The following is a 20,653-nucleotide window of genomic DNA, read 5'->3' as shown; positions in this document are numbered from 1 at the left end:
ATAAATTGGCTGAGCATGCTTTACTCATAACTGAATCTTGGCTGGAGAACTGCATAGTTAAAGACGCAAAAATATTTAGAATTTTAAAGAGGATTTTTCAAGAGAAGAAATTGCTGACCATCTCACTGATCTGGGATCCCAGTCCTGTCTCTCTGCACGCTTTTCTTTCTCCTCTGATCAATCACTGTGTACAGCAAGATACTAAAATGCCACACCAAGTCTCTCTCTTCTTACCAGGCAGGAGCCATGCCTCCTGCCTACCTTCCTTCCAGTCAGTCTTGCATTCCTGCCTGCTATCTTGCCAACTAAGAAGGAACATGGGAAGTTCACACTCCCAGAACAATACACAGACTAATCCAAGCACACTCACTTGAGATCTGTGGGTTTGCAGGAAGACCTGAAGCACAGGTTTCCCTTTTGCAGGCTAAGCTTGCTTTCTGCACTGCGCAGACATGCTCACGGGCCTCTATGAGCCCTCTTCGAAACACAACCTGATCAAACTAAACACCACTGTTTTCGGGGATAGAATTCAAGGTGAATTTCGGGTGAAGGAAGACATCAGTACTTTAATGAATGTCAGCTTCATATCAAGCAAAGATGCAGAAAGGCTCAGAAATGCCCCATCCCCTTTTAAAAAGCAATCTTCGCATTGCTGTGTCTAAGGACAGAAAGATGACTTCCTTTCTACCAAAGGAATCTCTCTCACACACACACACAAAAATATATAAAAAAGATACAAAATAATTAATCATCCAACAGTAGACAATCTAAAATTATATACTTACCTTCAAGACATCCCAGTATGCCACATTATTATTTGTGTCTTTGGTTAATATGTGTCTCTTGTCGTTAAGAATGTGGCACTGGATAATACTAGCACCCCCTAGCAAGCAAACAAGAATTAAGGTCACTACAGTGATTTTTTTTTTTTATAATATTACATTAAATTAAGATGTATAACACAGTGTGTGTGACTGTTCTTTGGTCTCACTATTTTATGTAAGATCTGGGTATCACCAAAGTTTAAGCACTATTTTAACTGTAACTAGCACTAGATCAATGATAACCACATTGTCTTTGTTTTGGCTGAAATCATAGTATCAAGTACCTAAAAACTTAATCCCATCTTAAAGATCCACCAGTTCTGCTAATGATAACAGATTTTGTAAGGTACTCTGGAAAACAGCTGTTTACCTTTTATAACTTGGTCAGGCTGTGTACACAGGGGTGGTATGGGATTGGTACAATCATTATCATAATCTCCGGATGCTCTAAAATTATGAATTCCCTTCAAAGTCTAAAGAAACAAAATAGACACATTCATAACAGTCTATAGACTTTGCTTTTATCTGTGAGTGACAACTGCCAGTTCACACTGCCATTTAGATGTTAACTGTCCAGCTCTGAGCAAGATAGTTTATTTCTAAAAGCAGCACAAAGAGCTAGCAAAGGAAGTAATTAAAAGCTTAATGTCTTTTGATCAATTTCAATAGTCGCATTTCCTGATTTTTTAAAAGAAAGCTTAAAGAACATAGCAAGTCACAGTGAAATTGCAAGCAACAGTTCCCAAACCAAGACTGCAAATCCCATGACTACTTAATTGAATTCATAGGGTGCAAACTGTATCACTTACCCATTTATTCACAGAGGATTTAGTTGTTGCAACCCAAAGTGCTGGAGGAGGATCAGCTGATCTATCAAGTTCCATCTAAATAATGAAACCACAGACACTTTCAGACATGCTTAATTTTCCTTTGTTCAATTAATATTTGCTCTGTGTAGACCTGCTCCCATACTCAGATGTATCTCAGAAACAGCACTAGTTTTCAGTTTACAAAAGAAATATAAAAGTTGTTTTAAAAAGACAAATAACTAAGCTGCAATTTTTGAAATTCCAGGGAAATTGTTTCAAATATTCAGCAAATAAATTCTGGACAAGGACAACAGTAGATGCAATGTGTCTAAACACCCCGCATCCAAAGTTGCTTCTACCATGATGCAATCTTGTCTAATAGACAGTTTGGTAAGTACAATATTTTCTGAATTACTTTGCATTCAAATACTTCACACAGTTGAAAACAGAACATGTTAAGTTCTGTACCAATTAAAAACCAGACCTTTGTACATTTGGCTCTGCTGTTACATTTCTTGGATAATAACCATTCAATGTAGCTGGTATATTACAGTTCCCCTTTGTTCTTTGTACAGCTGACCATAGGTTTAATTTTCCATTTTGAACTGCAATTTCTCAGATTCTGACTTTAACTACAGCAATATATCCAGGATTTTATTTGAACATACTAAGCCAAATTTTACTCATAAGGAATGACAGATTACTTATATACTGCTATCTGTTTCAATCGCACACTCCCTATACACCTACATGTTCCAAGGTCTTGTCATCTACTTAGCAGACAGCAAAAAAAGGAAAAATTCAAAAAGAAGTCTCTTCAAAAGACTCAGACTTTCGCATAGAGTTTTCTCCAGTTAAGAAAACTGCACGTTTACGTGTTCTAAAAACCCACAATAAATTTTACTCCTGGTTCCCATGAGTATGTAACATATTCTAACACAGTCCTGTGCATATACATTACTGCTAAGAATCATCCATTTTTGTCTAAAGCCTTGGCAACGCCAGCTAAATTTCTTAAAACTGTACTATTCTGGTAAAAACAACTTTTCATGTCTGTAGCATATTCAATTTCAAATTAATATCTGAATTTGCATATTTTAAGCAGCTGCCAGGCATTTATTTTCTTCAGACAATTAAGCTTCAGGTGCAATTTAGGAGACAAAGCCAATACACTGAAGATGTGGTGCAGTAAACGCTTGTTACCCAATATACATTCTATCAGTTTATACCTCAAGCCGTTATTTCATTAAACAACATGTGACACAATTACATTTTGATACTGTGAGCATGATTAAAGCCTGGAACAGGTTGCCCAGAGAGACTGCAAAGTCTTCATCCTTGGAGACATTCAAAAGCCGTCTGGACATGGTCCTGGGCAATCGGCTCCAGGTGGCCCTGCTTGAGCAAGAGGGGTGAACCAGATGACCTCCAGAGGCAATTTCCAACTTCAACCATCCTGTGATTCTCTGAATTCAACTCAATTACCTTAAGAACTGGTGCCTTTTCTTCACAGATAAGGACACGGATATCAGGGTTTCGTAAATCTGTACAATAAATCTTCCTGTCTCTTCCTCCTGAATAAACATGAGTGAAGGCTTCATTGACCTGCAGAGCCCAGACACCTTCATCATGGACTCGATATGTGGCTATACATCTCTGCTGCCCAAGGGACCAGAGGCGGATAGTCCCATCAGAGCTGCCTGAAAGACACTGAGCAACAACCACCATACTTAGATCAAGCAGATATTTAAGTCTTCTGAAATAATTTTGTTCACAAACAGCTTTCATAATTCTTATGGTTATTTTTTTCCATTAAGACGGTGCTAAATAAAGCCTGGCAGTTAATAACTCTAGTCATCCCTTCCATAGCTAGATGGACCCTGTAATACAGCAGACCTTTCACCCACCAGCCTCCCTCCCTTAATCATTATGATATTCTGTAAATAATCCGTAAAATACAAAATGTAACTTGATAAGTAATCTATGGTATAAAATAATTATATTGAAAAAGACTAATGACAATTCTGTATTATGTAAAATGCCTTTGTCTCAAGTTAAAGCACATACCTGTGTGCCATCTCTGTTCAACAACAAAGCTTTTACGTTGTCTGTGTGCCCTTTGAGTTTCATTAGTTTTGCACAAGTTCTCGGATCCCACACCCTTAGAACCTACACAAACAGACATTGGATAACTGGCATTAACATCCTTCTTCCCACCAATGCATTTTCTCTACAGAAAATTAAGCCCTTCTGAATAAACTCACACTTATCCTGAACAGAAAGACATCCATCACAGAAAACATACTTCATTAGAACAAGAGGTACATAACTAAATCTTATGAATGTCTAATAATCAGATGTGATTTTATTTGCTTGATTTTATTTTCCTTTGTTCTGGCTTTTTCTATCTTCTTAAGAAATTAAAGAATGGAAGTGACTGGAAACAAGATAGTGTGCTGTGGGGAAAAAAAAAAAAAAAAAGATTCTGAGAATCCTCACAGGGGCTTCACTATTGTATCCTATTTTCATTTTTATATTGACTTAGAAATAATATTATCTCAAGGTTAGATTAGGTAAAAAACCAGCTTGCCAGGAACTTCAGGGCATTTCACCTTCCTTTACAACAATGAGCATGGTTTGTCTCTTGGGGACACTTGAACTTCATCATCACATTTCATTTTCTACTTCCTGCAGGGATCTTACAAATTGCTGGCACCACTTTCTTCTTACCTGTGGCAGCTGCTTCAGTTTTTATAATCATCTGAGTAATGTGCCCCCCTAGTCAGAGCTCTTGTGGTGAAATGGTAGAGAGGAGGTTACACAAGATGATCTAATTGTCTCTTCTGTGTATTAAAGCTATATGGATATATATACATCTTCAAACTGAGGCAGGTAGTTGTATCCCACATGTACACTCCCACTTAAAAATAGAAGTGTCTATCCTCACTATTAAAACCACAACAGCTGCTATAGACATGACATTGAAAAAAGGAATAAAACTGCCTCTTTATACTAAACTTTGAACTAAAGTGGAATGAGCCTTACCAGATTTTTGCTTACCTTTTCAGTGGACCCTGATACAATAACTGTTCCCATTTGATTCATTGCAAGGCTGTAGATTGAGTCTTTGTTCCCACTCAGGGAAGAAGCTATTTCAAAATAAAATTTACATTTTCCATCTTAATGCCGTCATTTGAAAAAACATAGCATTTTAGGGTATTTTAATTTCCCTATCCATGGAAATAGTGTCACTATACCTCATATATAGAGCTACTTTAAGAAAGACTGTAGACAGCATACTGCTAGGAAAACCCCATCCCAATTCTTAATCTACTGCTGCATAAAAACAAAGGAACCCCTCAGATTTATGGTAATTACAATCCTTGTACCCTTTTGGCACCACGATACAGTGCCAGGACCATCAAGGTACTGCTGTTCTTCTCAACTACTTTATTAGAGAATTATACCTCTATGTGAGCTTATAATACATCTCATTTGGATATAGAGTGCAGAGATTATTTTTTTTTTCCAGGCCAAGCAGCAGTATTATTCTACATTAGATATTAAATGCTTTTCTCTTAGTTCAGCAGACATGCATTACTGAAATTACACTGCAGTACTGAAATGTGTTACTTGAGCACAGATGCTACCTCTGCGTTTGTGAAAACCATATGGCAACTCCTTAGCATCACAACCACCACCTGAGCTGAGGAATTCTGGGCCATCTAGCCTAATCTACTTTTGGACAGCTTAATGTACCAATCCCTCAACTAGGAAAAGCACAAACACAGCAATGAAAATCATGTACTCAGACAGCACCATCTCAATAAGCCTCAAACCCATACAATCGGTATGCCAAAAAGGCTGTGAATAGCAACAAACTGTATTGCCAGCAAAAATGTGAACCTTTATATAATGATTTATGCCTATTACGGAAGTAAGTTTCTAACAACAGCATTTGTGACTTAATATCATAAACACTTTGTCAGAGTGGAAGAATTATGCACCTTTACTTCAGGGTCCTCTTAACCACTAGCTATGGCTATCCAAATGTAATCTATTATTCGTAGCCAAAATAAAGTGATAGCATTTCACTGTCCCCAGAGGACAGTTGAAGGCATAACGCAGAACTGAAAACTCTTGAAGGTTAGCACAGTGTTCAACAATGATAATAATTTATGAAAAGAATGTACAGAGTTATTACAAACTGAACATCAGGAATGGAAAAGAGAATCTTAAGTGTATAGAAGCACAATTTATGCCAGAACAAAAGCAAAGCTTGACTCCACCCTCTTCTGGAAGGGACTATCTCTCAAAAGCAAAACCTCAAAAAAAAGCAAAAAAAATATTATGGCTATGCTGACTGAGAGGCTCTTTAATAATAGGCTCCCTTTTAATGCTGGCTTGTGTACATTACTTCTCTGTAATCAGATAGGAAATTAATGCACAAAACAATCTTCATTTGCACTCTGAAAAAAATCAGTATTTGAAAGGACCGAGGAAAACCAGCTTCTTTAAGGACACAGAACATGTTGTTCTCAACAGAAATACCGTTAGTTGAGAGCACTAGAAAGAAAGAAAAACAACTCCCTTGCTTCTCTTTCTTCCCCCTTATGAAGCATTACTGTTTTCATTCAAGAAATGCAAATTTATTTCTATCATCTTAGAGGTAACGTCTCCATTTCCATTTGATCTTGGGCTCAAAACAAGCATCAGTTCCTCAGCACTCACCATCTCCCATTTATGATTCACTTGAATCATTTAGGTTGTGTATCACTGTTGCAGTGTTCATGAAATCTCCCTCCCTCCTTCCCTACAACTGAGGTTTCCTGTGAGCCAACAAATACATTCTTCCTTCAAAACCTCCCTGTTCAACCAGAAGATAGCATAACTTCCACTTATCAGCTAAATTTGGTGATAATTCTACTTTCTGTGAAAGAAAGCTTCTGGGAAAGATAAGGTAAATCTAATCCAGTTATGTGCAACCATGTGCTATCCCAATACAATCCTGCAGTGCAACATAGCTTGCTAGAATCCATCTCTCTTCTGAAGGCTACACAGACATGCCAGCATTAAAAATTAAAAAGGTCCTGTAGACAGAACAAAAGCAAACCTGACAGTTCAACCTATCAGATGCACCTTTGGTTTTAGAACCTACCAAATCCATAAAATTAATACACCTTTCAGAATTAGCCAAAACAGTAATTCAAAAAAACCACATCAAAACAACTATATGCCTGCTTCTTATTTACAAAATCACATATTCCTGAAATTTCTTAGAAGTATGTCTGCCAATCCCAAATTTTAGTTTTGCAGATTTTTCCTCAGACACTCCTAACCTATGAATAAGGAAGCAAGTAGTCTTGTTTAGAAAGTTCAAGTGTGGCAGTGTAAGATGGCATGTTCTTTCCTAATGCATACATCTGAGACTCTGCTACTGTTTAAGCATGCATCCAACACTAAGTAGAAAATGAAAGAGATCAGTCACTTTGAACTCTTTTTCCAACCTATCTACAAGCAAAGAACACACCGTAGGCAAACTGTTTCTCAAGCTAAAGCTCTCTCAAGTTTTAGAGAATACCAGCACATTACATTTCAGGAGAAAATGTTCAGAGACCTTTTCTCTGCCCTACATGGTATGTCTGTCGGCTGCTCTAGATTTTCAGCTACTATGGAATACAACAGATGGACTGATTATATGCTAAGATGACCTTAAAATTTTTTGCACATTTTTTGTGTACACACAGAAACAGGTATCTATAATTTTAAATTGATCCCTCAGATTATATTGCTCAGTAAAATGCATTCCTTGCCTCCCCTCCCTAGATACCTACTTGTTACGGTGTTATTTGAGGCAGTCAGTGCTGTTAGAGTATTTACATCCCAGAGGAATATCTGTCTGTCCAGCCCGGCAGATGCTACCAGTTCTTTGTCTTTTGCATATGCCAAGGCTTTCACATAATCCTACAATAAAGTAAATATGACAATATGAATCAACAACATTATCCATTTAAAGTCTCTACCTTAATATTTAAAAGACTGCCAGTGATAACACACAATATTTAAAGATAATGTTTTTCACCTTATGCGTCCTTAGTGTTGACATGCAAAATCCCTTATGTGCATTCCACACTTTAACGGTAGTATCCGAAGAAGCAGATATCACTAAATTGGAAAGAATAAAGAGTAAACTTTAATGGCTTATATATTAGAGCATATTTGTACTACTCCAATATGCTTTTCAAAAAGATTAAAGGAATCACTTGCATACACATATAATTTTTCATTAGAACACCCGCTTACACTATTTATCAAATTTACAATATACATCACAAATTAATTATACTAAAAGAAGATGGAAAACCATTAAATCAGTAAATAAAATACTGTTATACATAATTTATGAATAATGTCATTTTCAAACATTTAAGTACTTACATGTTTTACCATTGCAGCACAGCACAATATCATTTACCCAATCTGTGTGATGTTCCATAGATGCTATATATGGGTCTTGCTGCAAATTAAGAAAAAGTAGTTTATAAAATCTCATTGCAACTGGAAAAGATTGTGACTATGAGACCCTACTGTGGTATTTTCTTCAAGCTTCAAATGGATCAGAAGTTGCCTATACAGAGTTGCTTGAAGTCACTACTTCAGAATTCTTTTGTGAAAGAACTACATAGCTGTGTAGGATATCACAGTATAAGCAATAGCAAAATGATTTTCCGATTACACTAATTGGCAGCTGTTAAAAAAACATTATCAGATGTATACCTATAGGCAACTGACTAGCATGATAACTGGAAAAAAGTAGATTTAGACATAGGAATCCTCCCATGACTTACCTTGTGCTGATTGACACTCCATATCCTTATAATAGAGTCTCGGCCCGCTGTGAAGAGCCTATTTAATGCTGGATCCAGCTGAAGTGCATTTACTCCATTTCGGTTATACTTCTCCACTTCATCTCTAATCACATAGGAGACCTAAGATACATTTACACAAATTCAATTATGGTATTAAGATATCAACTTGGCCATAAAATCTTCACATTTACTTTAACCTTTGTGAAGTTTTGCAGATAGGAAATATTAAGAGCTTTACAAGCATTAAAGAAGTCTGTCAGTTTGAGAGTTACCAACAGCATCTGAGTCATTTCACCCTCCCAGAAAAAATGGGGAAGAACAATAGAGAAGACATGAGCAGTGCTAGAACTGGAGCCCAAAGGATTATCTAATTGCTACAACTCAAGCTTAGACCCAGAGAATCCTTAGTTGAATTTGCTGCTCTGTGCAGGTATTTTGGGTGGTCTTAGACAACACGCTAAGTTTGTGTCTCACTTCCTAAGTAGTTTTTGTATTTTCTATATGCTGGGATGACAGTATTTCTCAGACTCACAAGGTAAAAGATATGGTCACTAAGGATTACAAAGCACTGAAAGACTGCAGATATAAATTCGAGCTATTTCAAGCGTCACTATTATTTTTAAAATTTACCTATTTTCTAATATAAGCAGCACAAGTATTTACTGCTCTTTCAGTAAATGACCCCTTTAGTTTCTTTCATTCTGTATTTGACAATTCTGGGTGTATATGTTATTTCACTCTCCATTATTACTGTTCAGTAAACACAGTTATAATGCACTGCAGTTTCTTCAGAGCTGCTCCATTCACAGTGTGCTGCATCTCTCCTGATGTTTACACATTACTCTGAGGAAAACCCTCACATTTAGAGAAAAGGAGAGGAAGCTGCCAGCTATGCCTCTCCCTCAATTCTGTAAAATAAAATCAGAACAATGTGATCAAATTTTACACTTGGTATAATCCAGTCTGCCCACAGCAGGAATCATTTGGATACGTAAGTACTAGTGTTTTGAAAATGCTTTCAAGAAGTAGTACTGGTCTAGAGAACTGAAAGCAATTTTTCACTCCAATAACTGCATTGTATCAGGATAAAGAAAATGTTTTCCAAATCAGGTCTCAGTTACACAAAATAAAACCAACAAATTAAACAAAATGTTCAGTGGTCCTTATCACTAAAGAAATGTTTTACAGCATTTCAGATTCTATACCACAAGAACTGATGTGTCCATTTGGTGAATGTGGGCAACACCTCAACTGAATTATCCCATTCCAGCACAACACAGTAAGAGAACTAGATGCTTCTAGAAAGTATACATCCAGTCCTATTCTCCATTTCAGTTAACAGCTGCCACAGCTCTATAGAACAACACTGGAGGATCAAAATAGCGAGCCTTCTGAATCCACATGTCCTTTACTAAATTTATTATGTCCCACTGCTCTTAGAGCATTTCTTGTTGATAGTCTTTGCTAGCTGCTCAGTTCTTGTAGTCACAGCTCTTCCTCCCAGTTTCACATTGTGTCCTGATTTCCAGCACTTTGCTACCTTCACTCATTCCAGACTCATCCATAATATTCCTTCTATCTACATGCAAGTCTCTGCCTACACACATATTCAGAGACATTACTAAGAGAAGACAGCATCAACCTTGCATAAAAGTGGCATGTTAAAATATTTCAAATACTTTAATGTGATGCAGTGTGTATATGTGATGCAGAGTCCAAGATATACGTGGAACTCCTCACCTAGGCTTGATCATATCATATCTACATTGCTAGAAGACCCAAACAGACCACTTGAGTAAAAAATGTTGTAAACAAAGCCAAGGTTTAATATGATACAAAACACAAGGCAAAGGGATGGTCATCAAGTTCACACTGCTTTCAAACCCTTTGAATAAAGCCAATGAAAATATTCAGCTAAAAACATGAAGTATGAGCAGATAAGATCCCTTCTAACACAAACAATTCTATGATTCTATGAAATTAAAGGAATTAAAAACCTAAACATCAGGAGATCAAATTTCATTTTAGTTACTAGGGGGAAAAAATCTCTTCCTGAAATATAGTATCAGACTCAAGCTCAGGAGGCACCCTTCACTTCTTGCTTCTCCAACCTGCTAGCACAATGTTTTTTGACAAATCTTCAATTTTAGATTTGATTCTCTTCTGTCAGTCATGTCCCATATTTGTTGTATCTTCAGGTATAATATAGAGCTCTTTATTCCACTCTATCATGGTTTAAGCCTAGCCAGTAACTCAGAACTATGCAGCCGCTCACTCACTCCCCCCAGTTTATATACTGGGCATGATGTGCTGTGGTATGGAATACCCCTTTGGCTAGTTTGGGTCAGGTGTCCTGTCTCTGCATTCTCACAACTTCCCCTCCCCCCTGGCAGAGCATGAGACTAAGGAAATCCTTGTTTAGAGTAAACATTACGTATCAACAACTAAAAACATTGGTGTTATCAGCGCTGATCCCAGGCTGAAAGTCAAAACCACAGCACTGCACCAGCTATTAAGAAGGATAAAAAAAAAAATGACTACAGTAGCTGAACCCAGGACACACTTGTAAATGAAACTGTCAAACTATGTTAATGACCCAAGCATTTTAAAAAGGAGCCTTTTGCCTTTGATAATGCTACTTTTTTTGATTTATGAGAGTTCAAGTAAAGAACAGCCATAAATAACCATTTTAAAAATGCAGAAAACCAAACAGTGGCTTACTCTAGTAAATAATGTACCTTTCATACATGATCGATACTGTGGAAGTTGAGTCATATTTCTACATTAATCTTGACAGAATTAAAGTTTTCATAATTTCTTAAAATGCAATGAATATTTTCTTGCTAAAACAAATAACTAAATATTTTTATCAATACAAAAATGAGCAGCAAAAAAAGCTCATAGAGATCAGATGTAGTAAAATAATTTTCACTTCTGTCTATAAAGTAATTTGCATAACCATTAAATTTCTGTATAGAGGAGCTTAAAACTGTGGCTGTCAGCTCAATTAAGCACTGGTTTTCCAGCATTCAGTGATGTGACTGGGGAAGATGACAACCGTTCCCACTACCACCAATACTGAAATACTCAAATGAAGGTCAAATTTAATTTGTTCTTTACTCCGCTTAAGAACTTCCAAACATGAATTTAGTCGAACACCTCTTGGCAAGTATTGTTTATTTCAAGAGAACAGAAACAAAGAGAGGAATTATATTGTTTTAGGGTTAATGAGTAGATATAAGAGCGAAAGATAGATCTCAGCAACTGTGACAGCTATTTTTCAATTATAAAGGTGATTCTAATCCATATGAACCATGTGCTCCTTAAAATTCATTTTTTATTTCTAATACTAAAAGCACAAGGGAAGAATATTAAAATGGAAGAAAATTATTTTGTGGTCAGTAAGTCTGCTGGATACCACATCAACATTTCAAGTGAATACTGCTATTTGGGCAGTTCAGTAAGCAGAAGACAAACCACTTTTCATGAAAAGAATACGAATCGAAAATTATTACTATGGCACAAAAAAGGACTCTCCAACTCTTAATGGAGGCCTAATGACACCCAAGTAATTGTCAACTCCTCACACTGGAGATACTTAATAAATTTCTTTTCTCATCCAAACAAAAACCTGTTAGATGGTCCACTCCTAAAAAAAACCCTAGAACAAGACACATGGAATATGTGGCAGAACTAAAAATAACCTCACAAAAATTTGCTGTAGACAACATGGAACCTTTTAGAAAGGCAGGTATAACACCAGAAGTATCCAGACTTGTATTCAAATACATTAATTATATGGTAACACAGAGGGACAAATTAAGGATTCCACAACATCTGTTGAAAGGGTGTTGAAATGCCTCTCTCAACATACGGAACTTAAAACAGATCAATATTAGCAACCACAACTTGATTTGAAAAACCTGACGCTGGTGTAAGAGTGCCAGACAGCAGGCAAGTTCAGTAAGATGAACAAAGGAACATTGCTGATAATCCACATGTGGTTCTCTATTATAGTCTTATCTTGGAGAAAAAAGGTCAGGAAATGGTGGATTCTGTTTGGTTGGGTTTTTAAATTTGAATGTCACAGAGTATAGAAAGCTAAGAACTATCAGTAAATATAGTAATTATACAAACAAATACAAAAAAATAAAGTATATATTTAAGTATGGGTGTACACACATATCCCTAACCAACATAAAAGCAACAGGCTTTTGGCTGAGAAGCAATTGCTGTGATAAAATTCAACTCTAACCTGCAGCATATACATTTTTATCACTCTGGATAAGATACCATAATCTGCCTGGAAAGGAAGAAGGTCATCAGGAAGTTACAACTCTTAAGCCGCATTCACTTCAAACAGGGTGCACTGAAAGCACATAACTGCTTTGTTCATTGCATTGATTTATAAAGTCAATTGCAAACCACAAAGATAATAATGACTATGATATAGATCACAGTCGTTTTATTGCCATGATGGTCTGGCAGGGACAAGATTTGTGGGATATGAAATATTTTAGTAATGACCAAGGCCTCTTACATTTGTACTGCCGCAGCTTTTATAAACTCCCGTAATGAATAAGAATCACTGCAGCAGTGCACAAACATTATAAGGTGATGGACACTCATTATACAGAGTTGATGGGATTCAGTACCCTAAATGGATCAGGATTAATCATTTTAATTACTATTCAAGAGCTCGAGCGATAAAGCTACTGCCAACATTTAACATTTCAGCACACAGAGCCAAGTGAATTTCCTACAGGATCTACAATGTGTTTCCTGCATGGATGAGTGTACCAGCTGATCTGAAATCTTGTGACCCTTGCTATATTAGAAGTCTTATAACAGATTTTACCTTAATAGATGGGCAGAATCTGCTTTTAATAATACTACCAACCATCATGGTGGAGGAAACAGTGAACAGCTGAGCTCTGATGACACTCATTCCTTGTTTATAAGTACAGAAAAATTTCAAAGACACAAATGCTATTGCAAGCAATTAAAACAATGGAATTTCTCATAACCACTGGAAGGACTCCATGAGATTTGACATGAATCACATTTAAAAAAAGAGAGCAGCAGCAGTCTACCACCAAGGGTAAAAAACCCTAAACTACTGCCTTAGTAATTTAGTAGGGCAATAGTTAAGTTTTTAAATTAAGAACATATTGATACTTGAATTTTTATCAAACACTCCAGGCCCTAGAATAAAAGCAATGGAAAGCATTAAGCAGTTAATTCTATCCTTTTACAATGGCATCAATTTACTAGCTATTTGTATGCTTAATATATAAAATAATAAATTTATACATTTATCATACATAAAATATAAATGTAGATGTAAAATCTAATAAAGTACAGCATAAAAAAATCTAATGGTACTATCAAAAATATTTTAAATGGGTTTTAACCATAAACACCCCTAAAAAAAAAAAGCCCCTATTAAAAATGGTACAGAATCAGCAGCTGAAATATTTTCAAAATGTAAGGGTTTTTTGTTTCACTACTTTCTAATTGGTGTCATAATGCAGTATTTGTGCATAAATATGACAAAGTCAGTGCAAAAAGATCTTTTTATTCTGTAAAAGACAAAACGGACTTAAAATTCATTCAATAATGTTACATGAAAGATGCTAATCCAAATCACTTATGGCAAAATCCCCATGTTCCATTAACAGGTTTAGAGTGTGGGGTTGAATTTATTCTGGCCAGGCAGCAAGTTTGGGGGAGCAGTTGCAACGTAACCCCCTCAAGAGCTGCTACTTTAAGCAACCTGCTGAAGAGTGGCTTCATCTTAATTCACAGTAATACATCTGAAAACTACATCATATGGCCAACTGTTTCTCATCACACAACAGTGACACCTCTGCATCCCCGTTTCACTGATCACAGAATGGCTTGGTTTGCAAAGGACCTTAAGATCATCCCAGTTCCAACCTCCTGACATGGGCACGGTACACCAGGTCGCTCAAGGCTCTATCCAACCTGGCCTTGAATGCTGCCAGGTATAGAGCATTCACAACTTCTTTGGGCAGCCTGTTCAAAAACCCAAATCAGACAACCTTTCTACTGCAGCCTTCAGACGTACATCGCTAAACTTACAAAATACCAACAGCCTGCTGCTGGATGTTTCAAATGCCTGACCTACACGCAAATAATTAAACTTCTTACATGTTTTTATGTGTGTAATTTATTTTGAGGCCTAAAACATCTATTCTGATTTAACCCTTATAAACATAAATTATATGCAGATGCACCTTGAACTGATGATTTTGGATGGTTCTGCTTACCAGTAAAACAGGTGCATCCAAGATAATAATAGTTCTGATTTCCATAATCTTCAACCAGCTCTCCTGCCATGTAAGGAATCAAGTTCCTCCATGCCTGAGATGTATTTTTTAAAAAAGCTTCTTCCCCTAGCCTCATAAGTTTGGGAAAAATCTTCACCTTCTCCCATCCTAACCCCCAAACTTCATATAGCAGCACCCTAAATGCTTAGCCATTAGGAAGCAAACCAAATCATCAGCGGTTGATGGATATAACAGCCACATAGAATTCCATTACATGAACAAAATCCTGTCTCTAACCAAGTAGGTGAAACAATAAGAGCACAAGAAAATTCCTAGTTTCTACTCAAGGGTTTATATATGCTGATAAAGTTATTCTCTGCAGATCAAGACTTACAATGTACTGGCTGAGACACAGCAGTATCTGAAGTAGGAAAAAAAAAATCTCATAACAATAGAAGTGGAAAATAAGACATCATAAACCAACACAAAACCACCTGTAAATACAAATTATTGACCTAAGTAACATTTGCAAAACGAATACAGTAGTGAAAAAGGAAACAACGTACTCTTTGATGCATGCTGCTGTCAGGGAAATAATATTTCATAAGGAAATAGGACTACATCAAAGAAAGCTCTAGTTATCATAAAATCCCCCTCCTTAGGAAAGCAACTGCAAAAACTTGTTTATAGCACAGGCAATGAAGTCAGTTAAAGGCTGACATATTTTGGTTTCTTTGTATTTTAAAGGATGTCAGGGTTTTTTCAGTAGGGCAAGGGAATTCTTTATATAGCACTGATCGAATGCTTACCTTAACCATGAAAGGCACTAAAGGCTATGAAGAAGTGCACATTTTCTCCATGTGATAAACCACAAAAGATGTGTTCAAAAACCAAGCTCACCTCTGTCTGGAAGGATTCTAATGTTATTTCAGGCTTAATCAATATTTCTCCTATGAACAGCAGCCAGATACAGCTGAAACTTGCATTTGTCACTAGAGGTAGGCAGCTCTGTGCACTGACAAGGCATTAAATCTTTTCCATAGTGAAAAATGTAAAAATGTTTAAAGCGCTGGTAGCATCACAAAAAAGAACAAAAAAGTTGAGAACCATAATAAAACAATTTTCATGACTTTCAATGCTAAGCACTCTTGACTTTTTACACACACTTCAGTAATTCCAGTCTCCACCACGGCTACAACAGCGTAGTCGTAGTTACACAGGAGCTACACCACGAGGTCTGATCGTCTCTCGGGTGAGCTGAGAAAGTTTTTACGCACACCAAGCAGCTCCGGCCCCGCTCTTCGTTCAAGAAGCACTGCCCGGAGCTGGAAAGGGCAGACGGGCGGGAGCCTCAGCTCAGTCCGCCAGGGCTGGGGCACCTGACCCCATTCGGCAGCGAGCTGCACCTCTTTCCAGTCGGCCGGCCAGCCGCGGTACCAAAGGCAGCTACCCCCCCCCCTAACAGGACGTTAGTGGAGTCGCGGCGGTGATGGGGAGGAGGTGCTGCTGAGGGTGAGGGTTGGTCCCCCCTTCACCTCAGTGTTGTTGGGAAAGCGAAGAAGGCGACTGTGTTGCCATAGAAACCCCCAATCTCTGCACCCCCTCAGCTGATAACAGCCGCGGCCACAGCCCCCACAGCGCCAGGCGGCAGCGTCCCAGGGGGAAACCCTGCCTGGCCCGGCGCACTACCTCCGCACTCCGCCACCTGCCCGCCGCCCTCGCCCCTCTCCCCGGCCGCGCTCCGCCTCGCAGCCCTCCTCCAGCCGGGCCATGCCGCGCCAGGACCCCGGCGCTCCGCGGCACCCCCGAGCCCCGCCTCGTCCTCACCTGCACTTTCCGCCGCCCCGCCGTGTTCTGCCGATGATGCGCCGCCATCTTGCATGTTGACACTCTGATGTCATTTCCGAGAAGGGACAGCCGGGCCGGAAGTCAGGTCTCCTCTCCTATCGGAGCCCGAGCAGCGAGCTGGGGCGGGAGTGGGCACCTGCCTAGGCGTTGCTAGGGGAACGGGCGGAAGGGGCGTGGCCATGGGAGGGGGAGGGACTAACTCTCTCGCCCCTTCCTCATTCTCCGCCGCTACAGCCCGTAACCGGGAAAAGTGGGGAGTTTCTTCGTCCCTGTTCCTCTTCCTAGACTCGTAAACGTGTAGAATCGGCTACGTTGAAAAACACCTTTGAGATCATCAAGCCCAACCGTTAACCCAGGACCACCCATATCGCTGAGAGCCTCATCTACATAGTTTCTGAACACTTCCAGGGACGGTGATGCCACCACTTCCTGGGCAGCCTGTTCCAGTGCCTCATCACCTTCTCTGTGAAGAAATTGTTCCTAATACCCAATCTAAACCTGCCCTCTTCGTCTCTCCTTAAGGTACTCCAAGGGCCATGTTTTCCCCCAGGAGGCCAGTGTGGTCACTTGTCCCCTCTGGAGGGGTCCATTCAGGGCTCAGGCATTCAGGCAACGCGGGTGTAGGCCACAGAGCTGCTCCAGTTTAAAGCCGGAGGTGAGGTATTGGAGGCTTTATACACACCCTTTAGGGTGTCCAGGTTCACCACCTTTGTTTTATGGGTCTGTGGTGGTGCACATGCTTACAAGTGAGATCCTGCCTTGCCCCTTGGTTGAGGCTGCCCCATTGAGTGGGTAGCAAAGACTCAGCTACGTTCCCCAGAGAACCAACAGATACTCTATTATTTCATCTAATGAAAAAGGATTCCTGAAAATGATTGTGTTATGGAACGAAATGTAATACTGTTTTCCAGAGATACTTCCTCTCACCCCAAGTCTGGAATATCACCTTGGGCATTAACCATTAATGCGTAATGTGTTCAGCTGCAGCAGTGAGCATGTTCTGAGTGAGGCTCTGTATGAAGTTGTGTACAGGATTGTCTTCTTGGCACACCTTTTTGATATACTGGTGACTTCATTATGGTAGAACAGTGAAGGTGGTAATAGTTAATTAGTGAAAAAAAAATTACAGTGAGAGGAAAAAAATGTGTAAAGAAATAAAGCAAAAAAGATATACTCATATTCTTGTTCAGTGCTGGTTGCAACCATAAAGAGAAGACATAATGGCCAGTTATTTCTGCTAATTTAGTCTTTGCTTTTTCTGGTACAGATCACATTTTCTAGCATTGCTGAATGCACAGTGTCATCATCACAATTGCAAGTGGAGGGTATGATTCTGAAATGAGATCTGCCTTGACCAAAGTCCATACTTAACTGCTGTATTTCTACAGTTTTGTCTCATTACAGCCATGGAAAACATATGATTTAAGGTATCTCCTAAGACAAATGTGAAATCCATTATTTTTTTTTTTTTGAAAATAAAATTAAGGGGTTTTTTTTTGCTCAGGGTTTAGTTGTGTACTGGCTTCCGGCTAATGGTAATTGTCAAGTTATTTCAGATGCTGTCATGCATAAAGTGTGTAATTTTATTGCATTTTGGACTGTAGAAGAATGAGGCAGCATGAAGTTTTCTCTAAGTAAATCCTGAGCAAAGTGCGTTACTACATTTCAGTATGTATTTCATGCAGTCCATTAAGAGGTTGATGACTTCTTTTCATAACAATGATTTTCATGCATACTTTAAATAATTTCTTCTTTCTCTTAAATATATTGAAATTCCTATATTGTTTTTCTGTTATTCTTTGATAAAATGAAATAATGATTTCATTCATAAACCCTAATCATCATTTCGTTATCCATAATCACCAGCAGATTTTCACTGAGTAAAGTTCATATTGTATCTTCTAGGGCAGTCGTCATCTTTTGAACATTTGATTTTAATTTGAATTTACTCATGGACATATAATTTTTTATTCTTACATTATCATGCAATTTCAAAATTGCTTTTCCTCTTTTTTGTGCATCAAAGAACTTTCTGTGGATAGTCGCTGCTATTAATATATCTAATACGTTGTTTGTTAGATCAACAATTCATTGCTCTAAGGAGAAAAAAAGTACAGTGGTCCCTTTGTTTCACAGAATTGTTGCAGCTGGAAGGGATCTCTGGAAATAGCCTGGTCCAATAAAGATTGTGTTTACTGAGGGCTGCTAAAAATATGAGTATTATGATAGCAATAATTTTCTAGTTTCTGTGTGTATGCTTATCAAGGCTGAAATAAAGACAATATTATGCAAAAAAATATTGTAGGTAAGTTTGTCTTTGTTATGCTGTAAACCTTTCAGCCTTTCCTCGTGATAGAATCATTGTCATAGAATGGTTTGGGTTGGAAGGTGCCTTAATAGATTATCTAGTTCCAGCCCCTTGCTATGGGCAGGGACAACTTCCACTAGATCAGGTTGCTCCAAGTCCCATCCAACCTGGCCTTGAACACTGCCAGGGATGGGGCAGCCACAGCTTCTCTGGGCAACCTGTGACAGAGCCTCACCTCCCTCACAGTGAAGAATTTATTGATAATACCTAATCTAAATCTTCCCTCTTTCAGTTTAAAGCCATCCTCCTTTGTTCTATTCCTATATGCCCTTGTAAAAAGCTCCTCATGTTTGTATCATTTTAAGGAAGTGGTAAGATAATCTAGTTTATAATGTTAGCTGTATGCTTTTAGTTTTGGAAGAGAAGGATCATGGTGAGTAGATGAGTCTAAGGATTATTTATCAATTTCCATGAAAATCTGATTGTCTTTGGCCAAATTGTGAATTTCTGAGAACACTAGACTTAGCAAACAGCTGTTGAGCCAGAAAGGAAGCGGAGGAGAACCAAACATGCCTTGGAAGTGAAGCCAGGATGTTGAGATAAGGAGAGAAGTAAGAATGGAAATGCCAAAATGTAAGTATGTAGGGTGAATGATCATTGTAATAAGTAATAGTATAAAGATGGTATTTCCTTAATAATAGTATCACAGTATCACAGTATGCTAGAGATTGGAAGGGACCTCAAAAGATCATCTAGTCCAATCCCCCTGCCGGAGCAGGAACACCTAGATGAGGTTACACAGGAATGTGTCCAGGCGGGTTTTGAATGCCTCCAGAGAAGGGGACTCCACAACCCCCCTGGGCAGCCTGTTCCAGTGTTCCATCTCCCTCACTGAGAAAAAGTTTCTTCTCAAGTTTAAGTGGAACCTCTTGTGTTCCAGTTTGTACCCATTACCCCTTGTCCTATCATTGTTTGCCACTGAGAAGAGCCTGGCTCCATCCTCGTGACACTCCCCCTTTATATATTTATATACACTAATAAGGTCACCCCTCAGTCTCCTCTTCTCCAAACTATAGAGACCCAGCTCCCTCAGCCTTTCCTCATAAGGGAGATGCTCCACTCCCTTAATCATCTTCGTCGCCCTGCGCTGGACTCTCTCCAGCAGGTCCCTGTCCTTCTTGAACTGAGGGGCCCAGAACCGGGCACAATATTCCAGATGCGGTCTCACCAGGGCAGAGTAGGGGGGAAGGAGAACCTCTCTCGACCTACTAACCACCCCCTTCTAATACACCCCAGGATGCCATTGGCCTTCTTGGCCACAAGGGCACAGTGCTGGCTCATGGTCATCCTGCCGTCCACTAGGACCCCCAGGTCCCTCTCCCTTACACTGCTCTCTAACAGGTCGTTCCCCAACCTATACTGGAACCTGGGGTTGTTCCTGCCCAGATGCAGGACTCTACACTTTCCCTTGTTATATTTCATCAAGTTTCTCCCTGCCCAACTCTCCAGCCATCCAAGTCTCGCTGGATGGCAGCACAGCCTTCTGGCGTCTCAGCCACTCCTCCCAGCTTAGTGTCATCAGCAAACTTGCTGATAGTACACTCAATTCCCTCATCTAAATCGTTGATGAATATATTAAATAATATTGGTCCCAGTACTGACCCTTGAGGCACTCCACTAGATACAGGCCATAATCACTAAA

At 38.8% G+C, this 20,653-nt stretch overlaps 1 protein-coding gene across 3 annotated transcripts in view; it reads right to left on the bottom strand.

Annotated features, from left to right (window-relative positions):
• Positions 1-16,682, bottom strand: part of WDR48 (WD repeat domain 48) — a 28,596-nt gene extending 11,914 nt beyond the window's left edge. For all 3 annotated transcript variants that reach the window (XR_013956308.1, XM_080611760.1, XM_080611759.1), the window contains exons 1-11: positions 16,623-16,682; positions 8,482-8,622; positions 8,072-8,150; positions 7,716-7,798; positions 7,468-7,597; positions 4,694-4,782; positions 3,701-3,802; positions 3,119-3,343; positions 1,634-1,708; positions 1,195-1,297; positions 786-883 (exon numbers count right to left, since the gene is read on the bottom strand). Coding sequence is in view for 2 of the 3 variants with exons in the window: in XM_080611760.1 (XP_080467886.1) it covers positions 786-883; positions 1,195-1,297; positions 1,634-1,708; positions 3,119-3,343; positions 3,701-3,802; positions 4,694-4,782; positions 7,468-7,597; positions 7,716-7,798; positions 8,072-8,150; positions 8,482-8,622; positions 16,623-16,670 (1,173 nt within the window). In the remaining variant the exon portion in view is untranslated. The remainder of the gene's footprint in view (positions 1-785; positions 884-1,194; positions 1,298-1,633; positions 1,709-3,118; positions 3,344-3,700; positions 3,803-4,693; positions 4,783-7,467; positions 7,598-7,715; positions 7,799-8,071; positions 8,151-8,481; positions 8,623-16,622) is intronic.
• Between the last annotated feature and the right edge of the window lie 3,971 nt (positions 16,683-20,653).

This window comes from Psittacula echo (genome assembly GCF_963264785.1).
Source record: "Psittacula echo genome assembly, chromosome: 2".
NCBI lineage: Eukaryota > Metazoa > Chordata > Aves > Psittaciformes > Psittacidae > Psittacula > Psittacula echo.
The sequence above is the reverse complement of the archived record's forward strand: the minus strand, read 5'-3'. Positions and strand labels throughout refer to the sequence as shown.